Source organism: Somniosus microcephalus, chromosome 1 (assembly GCF_052327205.1).
Source record: "Somniosus microcephalus isolate GS21.2 chromosome 1, FLI_Smic_1.0, whole genome shotgun sequence".
Classification (NCBI taxonomy): Eukaryota; Metazoa; Chordata; class Chondrichthyes; order Squaliformes; family Somniosidae; genus Somniosus; species Somniosus microcephalus.
This window is the reverse complement of record NC_140987.1, coordinates 120003237-120018245: the sequence shown is the minus strand read 5'-3', so window position 1 is coordinate 120018245 and position 15009 is coordinate 120003237. Positions and strand designations below refer to the sequence as shown.

The 15009-nt window shown below is 43.4% G+C and overlaps 1 protein-coding gene across 1 annotated transcript in view; it reads right to left on the bottom strand.

Moving 5' to 3' along the window:
* LOC147124326 (fructose-1,6-bisphosphatase 1-like) overlaps positions 1–15009 on the bottom strand; it is a 30604-nt gene that overhangs the window by 2328 nt on the left and 13267 nt on the right. Inside the window, exons 3-6 of the mRNA XM_085985015.1 lie at positions 8022–8114; positions 4130–4270; positions 2792–2929; positions 2587–2706 (exon numbers count right to left, since the gene is read on the bottom strand). Coding sequence (XP_085841141.1) covers positions 2587–2706; positions 2792–2929; positions 4130–4270; positions 8022–8114 — 492 coding nt within the window. The remainder of the gene's footprint in view (positions 1–2586; positions 2707–2791; positions 2930–4129; positions 4271–8021; positions 8115–15009) is intronic.

The following is a 15009-nucleotide window of genomic DNA, read 5'->3' as shown; positions in this document are numbered from 1 at the left end:
CACATATGGCAGAGCTCAAAAAGTGTTTCCCACTGAATTCAAATATTTCTGCAAACTGATCGCAGTAACACTATTTTTAGAACATGACTACATATTAAATGAAATATTTCTTCATAATTCCCATCTTTTCCTACCACCAAAACATTGGCAATATCAATCACTGTAGGTAATCTACTGAGAAAACACCTCAACAATTTTCTACATATAATCCTTTAAAAGGTTGCTTTATTGAACTGGTTAAGATTTATAATCAGAAGATTTAAGATTTACATTTCTGTCTTGCTTGTTTTGTTGTATTGTTATAAATAGTGTGAATGTAGCATGTGATGGACTGTGGTGTGGAGATGCTGGTGTTGGACTGGGGTGGACAAATGTAAGAGGTCACACAACACCAGGTTATAGTCCAACAGTTTTATTTGAAATCACAAGCTTTCGGAGCGCTGCTCCTTCGTCAGGTGAAGTGGAGAGATGCATAAAGACACAGCTTATATAGTCAGAGAATAATGCCAGATGATTATAGGTAATCTTTCTAACTGCCATTTATCACACCTCGGCAGAGAGATAACCACAGCAATCAAAAGGTGTGAATGGTGAGACCATGCAGACACTGCGACAACGGATGAACGGACACTGCACAACAATCGCCAGGCAGGGGTGTTCCCTCCCAGTCGGGGAACACTTCAGCAGTCAAGGACATTCAGCCTCCGATCTTCAGGTAAGCATTCTCCAAGGCGGCCTTCGAAACACACTACAACGCAAAATTGTCGAGCAGAAACTGATAGCCAAGTTCTGCACTCATGAGGATGGCCTCAACCAGGATCTTGGGTTCATGTCACGCTACATGTAACCCCACCTGACGTAGTGTCACCCAGACTCGAGTCGTCGTTGGCTTGTTCTCTCTACACGGATGCGGCTGGACCTGCTGTGATTTCCAGCAAAAAAAAAGTTTTTTTGTTTTTCCATACAGACCCCAGCATCTGCAACATTTGACCCCTTGTGACCCCATCTCATTGTTCTTTGATGTAATGTTTTCCTGACTAACTTGTTTGGACACCATTCACACCTTTGATTGCTGTGATTATCTCTCTGCCGAGGTGTGATAAATGGCAGTTAGAAAGATTACCTGTAATCATCTGGCATTATTCTCTGACTATATAAGCTGTGTCTTTATGCATCTCTCCATTTCACCTGACGAAGGAGCAGCGCTCCGAAAGCTTGTGATTTCAAATAAAACTGTTGGACTATAACCTGGTGTTGTGTGACCTCTTACGTGATGGACTGTAAAATTCTGGATGTTGGCAATGCTGCCCATCAATCAATCAATCAGTAAAACATTTGGCAAGGCTGCTGGGATTCAGCAGCAAGCAACAGGAGCATCAACAAAACAGAGGTGGCATCAGCAAGGCTGCTGAAGTGGCAGAAAAGCGCAAAGAGTGTCGGCAAACCACTGGAGCAGCAGGATAGCAAGTGGCGTATTGGCAAATTTACTGTGACTGTCCGAGGTGAACTAGCCTTATCTGTACTTGGAACCGGCTGGTCCGGGATTGAAAAGAAACTGTCTCGGCAGAAAAAAGTATTTACATAATCTCAATCTCAAGAAAATGAAGGACGGGTATTACAAGTAGCCAGTCAATAACTGGTACACTGTACTGAGCTGCAATGTTCCCTTTAAGCTGCGCAGCGCTCTGCCGCTCCTGCGCAGCTGGCTCACCAACTTTTACATAGGAAAACCACGTAATGCGCAATATTTTGAATGAGCCGCGCAGCCCCTTAAAGTGGCTGCGCACCCAAAAAAGAAATGAAAGGGAACATTGTTGCGCCATCTCATTCATTTCAACTCCTAGTTCTACGAAAACTTTGTACTTTTCATTAATTACTGTTAATCATAAATTGCCTGTGCTTCTGAACTTTCCATAGCTACATGGTAACAAGGACAGACTACAAATCCAGGCAAAGCTTTTACCCACAGTCTGGTAATAATTGTGAATAATATTGTATAGCTCACAAGGTGATTCAAGTCTGACAGTTAGAACTCCAAGCTCAGATTCCTCTCATATTCACTCCTGGGCATCCATATTTGTAATGCATGTAATTTAATTCAGTTTTTGCTCAGCAACGAGACTCAATGCAAATGCAAACTGCCAATATTCATTCACATAATAGGGTATATGAAGATATTTGCTGCACAAGAGGTTTGACGATTGGCTTCTAAAGAAATAATCCTAAATTACCAGAAAATTCAATACCCAATGAGATTATAAAGCTTTATAGCACAGTGTATATTATCAGTCTTGAGTGCCACTGCTGGCAACTACTAACCCTACAGCTAGTCCAGTTCTGTGTTAGAAACATTACAAACCCACAATTTTGAATGAGAAGAATATAATTCACATTTACGTCAAGATCCCTTAAAAAAAATCATTGAGATCTTGCCAACACAACTTCACTTTAAATGTCAACAATGAACTGCTCGGATAGCTAATAGACTTGTGTAGAAGGTGGCCGTGATTCAGTGTCTGCAAGCGGCCCTTAATCACTCTACAGGATACTTTTGAAGAACTAGAGTTTGGATGGTCCTTTTCATACCTTTCCTTTAGGACTTTTTGTATTAGCTGGGTACAGAAAGATCCCTCCATACATCAGAGTCCGATGCACATCCGCAACCATGGACCCAATATATCTCGCACCATAGGGAGAGCTACCATCCTGTGGGTTAAAGAGAAGTAAAGTGACTTCTAGAACAAAGAAGCTGTTCACTCTTTGTAGGTAAACGTGATGTTCTTTACCATACCTCAGGAAATTTCTTCTTTTTTATGTACTCTGTGACTATAGGATCAAAGTACTTTGCATAGCCTTCATTAATACTGTAAATATTCCCCTTCTTCTTCATGGTCACATTCTTGTCCACCAAAATGAATTCTCCAATGGCCTAATAACACAAATTATTATAAGTCAGTGTATCTTATAAACATATACAGTTTGAGGCTAAGGATGCATTGACATCTGAAAAGTCAGTTACACTTCATTAGAAAGCATTTAACCTACACAATACCAGTAAAATTAGGCAGCACTTCCAAACTGACATTTATATAGGTAGGGTTTTAATTTGGACAATGACAGATGGCAAGCTTGGATTTATAAATATTAACAGGGTTCAGAGTAGTCACGTCCTGTAGTTTTCAAGCTAGGCTAAACCCTCCATCATAAAAGTGAAGGTGAGGGGTCAATTAGCTTGCCTGCTCATTAGAAAATGGCACAGGCAAGCAGTTGAAAAATCTACAGTTCATACCAGTGCTCCTGGAAGAATAAGCTGTGCAATGATTGTCAGCTCCAATAGTGAATTTCTTGTAGGTAGACATTCAGGCCCTAATTTCTTTTTAAAATTGTACTTTTACGATAATGAGAATCCCTGCATTCCCAACCTCTGTACTTGCTTAAATCCTGGTACATTGCCAACCTTTTCCCGTTCTGATGAAAAGTCATTGACCTGAAACGTTAACTCTGTTTCTCTCTCTCTCTCCATAGATGCTGCTTGACCTGCTGAGTATTTCCAGCATATTCTGTTTTTATTCGCAGTATTTTGCTTTATTAATATGAGTGAGGTGCTGCTAGCTCCTCCAGCAGAGAACCATGAGGCACACATGCTACTGGAGACATAGTGCTACCACCGGTAAACCTAAATGGCCGCCTCCAACAACATTAACTAATATTGGCTGTCAATTTTCTGACTGCAGGCCGATTGCAGGCTCAGCCTATTCCTGCAGTCCAGTAATCAGTGACATTTATCGATCTTCCCCAATATTGGGGAAGATCAACATCACAATCACAGCTTGCTTTGTAGTCGGGAAACTTTTGTTAGTACGGATTTGTGATTCAGTAAAACCTCGCACAGGAATAGCAATTAGTCAGTGACTACATACCAATCTTTTCTTGTCCATGTCTGGAATATGAACATATAATGTACTAAATGTGACTGAATGAATGGGAAGGGGAAAGCGGGATCGAGAATAGAATTTACTAGTTTACAAATCACAATCAGATTTGACTGAATGGCTTGTCTCAATATTTGACAATTAAAATGCATATATAGCACTGTGGCTTTTGACAAAATAAAGTTACAAGATCTTACTGGATCCAGCATGAAGCAGTTCACTCCATTTCCTGAAGATAATACCAGCATTGTGGCACTGCCATACATGGCATAACCAGCTGCTACGATGTTACGACCGGGCTGTAAAGCATCCTTCTCAGTTGGCTGGCCATCAGTAGTCTTAATATAGAAAAGAACGCAGTTACCAATTGTTAGAAAGGTAAACAAAAACGCTACAAGTTATATTATGAAGGTGCATGGGTGAAAATTTTAATCTTGAGTTATTCTGGCAATCATGGAGCATTAATGATTTTCTTCTCCTCCTCGGTTAGTCCTAATGGCACAGGCTCTTGCTACGATAGAATTCCACAGCCTTCCAGTACCTCACTGAAATGGCCATTCTTCATGTGTGAGTTTGAAGAGTCAGTGTCAGAAGCCTATTGGACAATGGAGGGTATAATAGCTGAACCTGATCCTGTCTACGCCTGAAGTCCACGAATGCATTCCAAGATGGGTCACTGGCTAGCAATCAAGAGCTGGCTTATTCTCCCTTCTCCCCCCAATCCTAGTCCAGGAACAGGGTCAATCATACCTGAACTGCCGCCCTGGGTGAGACTATCAAACTCAGCACAGACTGGGAATTAAACCTGGTTCTATTTGGTCTGTTTAACTCAATATCTAGCAATGTCTACACCACTAGGTCATCAGGAGAACTAGCAATGATTTTCTTTTTCCAGTATTTATTCCACTTCATTGTGAATGTTACAGAGTTAGTCTTCCAGATAGGTGATAGTTAGCAAAAGATGAAATAGATTGAAAAGTAAAATCCTCAAGAGCACAGGGAAATAAAAAGGGCTCAGGTCATATTCATTAGGGTAGAAATAGAAGAATGACTGGACAATATTTCTTGACAGTTTATAGATTTCCTGTAATAAATTAATAGGGGAATAAGAAGCTGAATAGGATTAATAATTAAAGAAGCCAAAAGGACTGGATTTGAGAAAGAGCATAATAAGTAACAGCACAGTATAGATTCAGATGAAGAACCACACTTTCTTCTCATTGAACTTTTAACATCTACCCAAACAGATGGATAGGGCCCCAGTTTTGATGTCTCACCCAAAGGGCAGCCTTCGACCATGCAGCACTCCCTAGGTACTGCACTGGCATGTCAGCCTCGATTATGGGCTCAGTTCCTGGAGTAGGCCCCAATTTTGCAACCTTCTGATCCAATGAGTGTGAGAGGGACAGTGATATTAATTGAGCCAAGCTGACAGAAAATACCACATAATTTCAATTGGCAAAGTCCAAGTATGCACATTAGTACAATCACACTGCATTCCTGCGAGTGCTTTTATATTGCCGTTACCCAGTTTACTTACATTTTGTTACATTTTGTTAACATAAGAAATAGGAGCAGGAGTAGGCCATTTGGCCCCTCGAGCCTGCTCCATCATTCAATAAGATCATGGCTGATCTGATCTTGGCCTCAACTCCACATTTCTGCCTATCCCCCATAACCCTCGACTCCCCTATAGTTCAAAAATCTGTCTATCTTAGCCTTGAATATATTCAATGACTCAGCCTCCACATCTCTCGGGAGTAGAGAATTCCAAAGATTCACGACCCTCAGAAGAAATGCCTCCTCAGCTCTGTCTTAAATGGGTGACCCCTTATTCTGAAACTATGCCCCCTAGTTCTAGATTCCCCCATGAGGGGGAAACATCCTCTCAGCATCTACCCTGCCAAGCCCCCTCAGAATCTTGTGTTTCAATAAGATCACATTGTATGCCTTTTCTTTCAATTTGATACCCTCCTTAGCTTCCTTAGTCAGCCACGGATGGTTCATCCTTCTCGTAGAATCTTTCTTTCTCACTGGAATATATCTTTGCCGAGTTATGAAATAACTCCTTAAAGTCTGCTACTGCTTATCTACTGTCGTACCTTTTAATCTATTTTCCCAGTCCACTTTAGCCAACTCTGTCTTCATACCTTTGTAATTGCCTTTATTTAAGTTTAAGACACTAGTTTCAGACCAAGTTTCTCACCTTCAAACTGAATGTGAAATTTTATCATGTTATGATCACTCTTCCCTATAGGATCATTTACTATGAGATTAATTAACCCTGTCTCATTACACATTACCAGATCTAAAATAGCCTGTTCCCTGGTTAGTTCCACAATGTATTGTTCTAAGAAACTGTCCTGAATACACTATGAACTTATTCTCAAGGCTACCTTTTCCAATTTGATTTGTCCAATCTATATGATGATTAAAATCGTCCACGATTACTGCAGTACCTTTCTTACAAGCCCCCATTATTTCTTGATTTATACGCTGTCTTACAGTGTAGCTGCTGTTAGGGGGCCTATAGACTATGCCCACCAGTGACTTCTTTCCCTTATTATTTCTTATCTCCACCCAAACTGATTCTACATCTTGATCTTCCGTGCCAAGATCATTTCTCACTACTGTACTGAGCTCATCCTTTATTAACAGAGCTACCCCACCTCCTTTTCCTTTCTGCCTATCCTTCCGAAATGTCAAATACCCCTGAATATTCAGTTCCCAGCCTTGGTCAGCTTGCAACCACATCTCTGTACTGGTGATATCATACCATTTATTTCTATTTGAGCCGTCAATTCAACTATCTTGTTACGAATGCATGCAGCATTCAGATAGAGATTGAATTAGAATTTCTACCCTTAAAACTAGTAGCAGACAAATAAAGTAGTAGGCAATAGATTGCCTAGTTGGACAGAGACAGAGAGGCCTGGCTGATCTAGCAAATGAAGACAGAATCAGAAAAGTACAAAGATATGGCATGACTAAGAGAACAGGCTTGATATTTTACAGCCTATTTCCGCAACTACCATGCAAGACTTATTGACTACTCAGCTCTCATTTCTACAATTAGTATTTTACCATCATGGCTCCATGAAATTTATTTCTGCCACCTGTTTTACATAGTCATTTCTGTCAAATGTCATATATACATATTTCAGTACTTTTAGTTTTAGATTTCAGTTTATCTTATTCTGCTCCTACCTCTATTACTTTTGACTAATGTTATAGTTAATCCATGAAACAGTGAGCAAAACTGAACAAAGTACTTTTACAATCTGAAGCACAATCGCCCAAGAACCTCCCATCTTAATGAAGGGACTGTGACATGAAATCACTAATTATCCATGGATTATAGCTGCTCCCATTAACTGTCTGGTAGGTGAAAATCTTTACTTTGTTGTTTACCCAAGACGCAGATGAATCTGGTCAATTATCACATTTGATATTGTGTATACAGCTGGTCAAGTGTTTTCCCTGAGGTCAGCACTACTCTGGATTGGCCAGTCTGAAGTTGTGGCCCCCACTGCGATAAATGAAGCCACTTCAGAAATCACATGGAACCTCCCATCAGTGATGTCCCTGGAGCGGTCTTGTGGTCAGTACACCCGACATTGCAGATTTCCACTGAGGGAGGGAATTTCAGAGCTTGGGGCCTAGGCAGCTGAAGGTCCGGCTGCCAATGGTGGAACGATGAAAATCAGGGATGAGCAGGAGGCCAAAATTGGAGAAGCGCAGAGATCTTGGGAGGTTTTTTTTGGAATTCTCTACCCCAAAAGGGCTGTGGATGCTCAGTCGTTGAATATATTCAATTCAGAGATTGATAGATTTTTGGATACTAAGGGATTCAAGGGATATGGGGATAGTGTGGAAGTTGAGGTAGAAGATCAGCCATGATCTTATTGAATGGCGGAGCAGGTTTGAAGGTCTGAATGTCCTACTCCTGCTCCTATTTCTTACGTTCTTATGTAAATAGGTTTAAGCTTTTCAAAAAATAAAACAATTCCAAGTTAAACATTTCTCAATTGATTTTTTTTTTAAAAAGGCAATGGCAAAGAACTCAAGTCATGGTAATTAAAATTTTACCTTTCTATAAATGGCAAAAATAGTTCCTATGGAAACAAGACAGTCAATATTGGAAGAGCCATCCAGTGGATCAAAGCAGACGATATACTTCCCCTGAAAATTAACAGGATTGTCAATACAGCAGTCAATTTCTTTCCCTCCCAATCTTGCCTACGCTGTAAGAAAATGGATTATTAAAACAATTATGCAAGAGTGGAGTTTTTTTTGTTGATAAACTAGGATTTTAAATTTTTGCCCTCTTTCCCTGTCGGCAACCATAACATATGCATATAACACACAGAATCATAGAAATTTATGGCACAGCAGGAGGCCATTCGACCCATCGTATCCATGCCGGCCTAAAAAGAGCTATCCAGCTTAATCCCACTTTCTAGCTCTTGGTCCATAGCCTTGCAGGTTACAGCACTTCAAGTGCATATGCAAGTACTTTTAAATGCAATCAGGATTTCTGCCTCTACCACCCTTTCAGGCAGTGAGTTCCAGACGCCCACTACCCTCTGGGTGAAAGAATTTCTCCTCAACTCCCCTCTAATCCTTGTACCAAATACTTTAAATCTATTGACCTCTCTGCTAAGGGAAATAGGTCCTTCCTATCTAGACCCCCTCATAATTTTATACGCACAATTAAATCTCCCTTCAGCCTCCTCTGTTCCAAAGAAAACCACCCCAGCCTATCCAATCTTTCCTCATAGCCAAAGTTCTCCAGTCCTGGCAACATCCTCTCTAGTGCAATCACATCTTTCCTGTAATGTGGTGATCAGAACTGTACGCAGTACTCTAGCTGTGGCCTAACTAGTGTTTGAGTTCTAGCATAATCTCCCATCTCTTATATTCTATGCCTCAGCTAATAAAGGAAAGTATCCCGTATGTCTTCTTAACCACCTTATCTACCTGTCCTGCTACCTTCAGGGATCTGTGGACATACACTCCAAGGTCCCTCTGCTCCCCTTAGTGTCCTGCCATTTATTGTGTATTCCCTTGTCTGGTTAGCCCTCCCCAAATGCATTACCTCACACTTCTCCAGATTGAATTTAATTTGCCACTTTTCTGCTCACCTGACCAGTCCATTGATATCTTCCTGCAGTCTACAGCTTTCTTCCCCACTGTCAACCACACGGCTAATTTTTGCATCATCTGCAAACATCTTAATCATGCTCCCTGCATCGAAGTCTAAATCATCGATGCACACCACAAAAAGCAAGGGAGCTAGTACAAAGCGCTGCAGAACCCCACTGGAAACAGCCTTCCAGTCACAAAATCACCTGTTGACCATTATCCTTTGCTTCCTTCTAATGAGCCACTTTTGGATCCAACTTGCCACTTTGCCTTGGATCCCATGGGCTTTTACTTTTCTGATCAGTCTGCCACGTCGGACCTTGTCAAAAGCCTTGCTACAATCCATGTAGGCTACATTAAAAGCGTTACCCTCATCAACCCTCCTTGTTACCTCCTCAAAAAATTCAATCAAGTTAGTCAGACACAGGTTCTGATGAAAGTTCATCATCCTGAAACATTAATTCTGTTTCTCTCTCCACAGATGCAAGATTCTCAGAGCTTTGATTCCAAATGATTCAACATTGACCCAAATTAATGGTAGTGGTTAAAAGTTTATTCAGCACAAGCAAGAATCAATACAATTACTGTATCTTAATTATACCTTTATAAACTGCTGCTTAAGAGTCATACTACCCCATTTATGCCTTGGGTAAAAGTCGTGGTCAGAATTATCTGCACCCCTTTCTAGTTGTGCCTCCTGGCTTGTTTACTCTTCGAGTGTCCCGTAGAATTTTTTTAAATATTTGTTCACGGGATCTGGGTATCGCTGGCAAGGCCAGCATTTATTGTCCATCCCTAATTGCCCTGGAGAAGGTGGTGGTGAGCCACATTCTTGAACTGCTGCAATCAGTGTAGTGAAGGTACTCCCACAGTGCTGTTAGGGAGAGAGTTCCAGGATTTTGACCCAGCGACAATGAAGGAATGGCAATATACTTCCAAGTCAGGATAGTGTGTGACTTGGAGGGGGTGGTGTTCCCATGCGCCTGCTGCCCTTGTCCTTCTAGGTGGTAGAGGTTACGGATTTGGGAGGTGCTGCCGAAGAAGCCTTGGCGAGTTGCTACAGTGCATCTAGTAGATAGTACACACTGCAGCCACGGTACGCCAGTGGTGGAGGGAGTGAATGCTTAAGGTGGTGGATGGGGTGCCAATCAAGTGGACTGCTTTGTCTTGGATGGTGTTGAGCTTCTTGAGTGTTGTTGGAGCTGCACTCATCCAGGCAAGTGGAGAGTATTCCATCACACTCCTTACTTGTGCCTTGTAGATGGTGGAAAGACTTTGGAAGTCAGGAGGTGAGACACTCGCTGCAGAATACCCAGCCACTTACCTGCTCTTGTTGCCACAGTATTTATATGGCTGGTCCAGTTAAGTTTCTGTTCAATGGTGACACCCAGGATTTTGATGGTGGGGGATTCGGCTATGGTAATGCCATTGAATGTCAAGGGGCGGTAGTTGGACTCTTGCTTGTTGGAGACAGTCATTGCCTGGCACTCAAGTGGCAGGTAACATTCACGCCACATATCAGACCAAGCCTGAATGTTGTTCAGGTCTTGTTGCATGTGGGCATGGACTGCTTCGTTACCTGAGGAGTTGCGAATGGCACTAAACACTGTGCAGCCATCGGCGAACATCCCTCCAACATAAGGTCAGAAATGGGGAAGGTCATTGATGAAGCAGCTGAAGATGGTTGGGCCTAGGACACTGCCCTGAGGAACTCCTGCCGCGATGTCCTGGGGCTGGTATGATTGACCTCCAACCACCACCATCTTCCTTTGTTCTAGGTATGACTACAGCCAGTGGAGGGTTTTCCCTCCCAATTCCCAGGGGCTCCTTGATGCTACACTCAGTCAAATGCTGCCTTAATGTCAAGGGCAGTCATTCTCACCTCACCTCACCTGTGGAATTCAGCTCCTTTGTCCATGTTTGGACCAAGGCTGTAATGAGGTCTGGAGCCAAGTGGTCTTGGCGGAACCCAAATTGGGCAAATTATTGGTAAGTGCCGCTTGATAGCACTGTCGATGGCACCTTCCATCACTTTGCTGATGATTGAGAGTAGACCGATGGGGCGGTAATTGGCCGGATTGGATTTGTCCTGCTTTTTGAGGACTGGACATACCTGGGCAGTTTTCCACATTGTCGGATAGATGCCAGTGTTGTAGCTCTACTAGAATAGCTTGGCTAGAAGCGTGGCTAGTTGTGGAGCACAAGTCTTCAGCACGACAGCCAGGATGTTGTTGGGGCCCATAGCCTTTGCTGTATCCAGTGTGCTTAGCCGTTTCTCGAGATCACATGGAGTGAATCGAATTAGCTAAAGACTGGCTTCTATGATGGTGGGGACCTCAAGAGGAGGCCGATATGGATCATCCACTCTGCACTTCTGGCTGAAGATGGTTGCAAATGCTTCAGCCTCATCTTTGGCACTCACATGCTGGGCTCCACCATCATGGAGGATGGGGATAATCACGGAGCCTCCTCCTCTCCCCGTTAGTTGTTTAATGGTCCACCACCATGCACGACTGGATGTGGTAGGACTGCAAAGCTTTGATTGTGGGATCACTTAGCCCTATCTATAGCATGCAGCTTACGCTTTTTAGCATGCACGTAGTCCTCTGTCGCAGCTTCCTCAGTTGGCACCTCATTTTTAGGTACGCCTGGTGCTGCTCCTGGCATGCTCTTTTACACTCCTTATTGAACCAGGGTTGGTCCCCTGGCTTGATGGTAATGGTAGAGTGAGGGATATGCCGGGCCAGGAGGTTAAAGATTGTGATGGAATAAAATTCTGCTGCTGATGGCCCACAGCGCCTCATGGATGCCCAGTTTTGAGCTGCGAGATCCGTTCTGAATCACAACATGATGGAGGGTGTCCTCAGTGTGAAGCCAGGACTTTGTCGCCACAATGACTGTGCGGTGGTCACTGCTACCAATGCTGTCATGGACAGATGCATCTGTGACAGGTAGATTGGCGAGGATGAGGTGAAGTAGGTTTTTCCCTCGTGTTGGTTCTCTCACCACCTGTCACAGGCCCAGACTGGCAGTTATGTACTTAAGAACTCGACCAGTACTGGTGCTACCGAGCCACTCTTGGTGATGGACATTCAAGTCCCTCACCCAGAGTACATTCTGTGCCCTTGCTACGCTCAGTACTTCTTCCAAGTGGTGTTCAACATGGAGGAGTACTGATTCATCAGCTGAGGAGGTTTCCTTGCCCATGCTTGACCTGAAGCCATGAGACTTCATTGGGTCCGGAGTCAATGTTGAGGACTCCTTCCCGACTGTATACCACTGTGCTGCCACCCCTGCTGGGTCTGTGCTTCTGGTGGGACATTGGCTGAAAGGTATGACTGTGAGTATGACTATGTCAGGCTGTTGCTTGACTAGTCTGTGGGACAGCTCTCCCAATTTTGGCACAAGTCCCCAGATGTTGGTGAAGAGGACTTTGCAGGGTCGACTGGGCTGGATGTGCCGTGGTCATGTCCGTAGCCAGTGTTGAGGTCGATACCAGGTGGTCTGTCCAGTTTTATTCTTATTATTGTGTTTTGTAGAGGTTTGTTACTGAGTGGCAATTAAGAGTCGGCCACATTGCTGTGGGCCTAGAGCGACATTTTGGCCAAACCAAGTAAGGACAGCAGATCTCCTTCCCTAAAGGACGTTAGTGAGCCAGATGGGTTCTTAACAACAATCCGATAGTTTCATCGTCACCATTACTGATACTACTTTTTATTCCAGATTTAATTAACTGAATTTAAATTCCCCATGGTGGGATTTGAACTTAGATCTCTGGATCATTAGTCCAGGCCTCTGGATTACTAGTCCAGTAACTTAACCACTATGCTACCGTTCATTACTTGAATCCTCCTCTGTTAACTTCTACACTTAACCCCAGCCGCTGTCCGTTTCTTATACCATTTCTTTCAATTCAAATCTATGGATCTTCCCTCAGATCTATCACTCAATTTCCCTTTCTCCCAGATAGGTCCTCTCTCTTCTCCCCTTGTCTAACACCGTCCTATTAGACTATGACCCCTGGTTCTGGACTCCCCAGCCATCAGAAACATCCTTCCTGCATCTAGTCTGTCCAGGCCTGACAGAATTTTATAGGTTTCGATGAGATCCCCTCTCAATCTTCTAAACACCGACATATAAATTGGCCAGAAAAAGCAATAATCCTGAGGATTGGGAGCAGTTTAGGATTCAACAAAGGAGGACAAAGGGATTAATTAAGAAAGGGAAAATAGAATGTGAGAGTAAGCTATCAGGGAACATAAAAACTGACTGTAAAAGCTTTTACAGATATGTGAAGAGAAAAAGATTGGTGAAGTCAAGCGTAGGTCCCTTGCAGTCAGAATCAGGGGAATTTATAATGGGGAACAAAGAAATGGCAGACCAACTAAATACATATTTTGGTTCTGTCTTCACAAAGGAGGACACAAATAACCTCCCAGAGATGCTGGGGAACATAGGGTCTGATGAAAGGGTGGAACTGAAAGAAATCAGTATTTGTAGGGAAATGGTGTTAGGAAAATTGATGGGACTGAAGGCCGATAAATCCCCAGGGCCTGATAATCTACATCCCAGGGTACTTAAGGAAGTGGCCCTAGAAATAGTAGATGCATTGCTGGTCATCTTCCAGAACTCGATAGACTCTGGAACAGTACCCATGGATTGGAGGGTAGCTAATGTTACCCCACTATTCAAAAAAGGTGGTAGAGAAAAAGCGGGGAATGATAGACCGGTAAGCCTGACATCGGTAGTGGGGAAAATGCTAGAGTCAATTATAAAAGATGTAATAGCAGAGCACTTGGAAAGCAGTGACAGGATTGGACAAAGTCAACATGGATTTACAAAAGGTAAATCATGCTTGACTAATCTACTGGAAATTTTTGAGGATGTAACTGGTAAAACAGATAAGTGAGAACCAGTGGATCACACAGAATCCCCACAGGGCAGATAGAGGCCATTTCGGCCCATCGAGCCTGCACCAACACATATCCCACCCTATCCCCGTAACCCCACGTATTTAATCCCCTAACACTAAGGGTCAATTTATCATAGCCAAATCAACCTAACCTGCACATCTTTGGACTGTGGGAGGAAACCGGAGCACCCGGAGGAAACCCACGCAGACACAGGGAGAATGTGCAAACTCCACACAGACAGTCGCCCGAGGCCCGATTTGAACCCGGGTCCCTGGCGCTGTGAGGCAACAGTGCTAACCACTATGCCACCGTGTATTTGGACTTTCAGAAGGCTTTCGATAAGCTCCCACATAAGAGATTAGCGTGCAAAATTAAGGCACATGGGATTGGGGGCAAGGTATTGACTTGGATAGAGAACTGGTTGGCGGACAGAAAGCAAAGAGTTGGAATAAACAGGTCGTTTTCCGAGTGGAAGGCAGTGACTAGTGGGGTACCGTAAGGATCGGTCCTAGGACCCCAGCTGTTCACAATATATATTATTGATCTGGACGAGGGAATTGGATGTAATATCTCCAAATTTGCAGACGACACAAAGCTGGGTGGGAGGGTATGCTGTGAGGAGGATGTCGTGAAACTCCAGTACGATTTGGACAGGTTGGGTGATTGGGCAGAAACATGGCAAATGCACTATAATGTGGATAAATGCGAGGTTATCCACTTGGTGGCAAAAACAGGAAGGCAGATTATTATTTGAATGGCAATAGGTTGAGAGAAGGGGAAGTGCAAAGAGACCTGGGTGTTCTTGTGCACCAGTCGCTGAAGGTAAGCATGCAGGTGCAGCAGGCGGTTAAGGCGGCAAATGGTATGTTGGCCTTCGTAGCAAGAGGGTTCGAGTACAGGAACAAGGATGCCTTGCTACAGTTGTACAGGGCCTTGGTGAGACCGCACCTTAAGTATTGTGTGCAGTTTTGGTTGCCTTACCTGAGGAAGGACGTTCTTGCCATGGAAGGAGTGCAGCG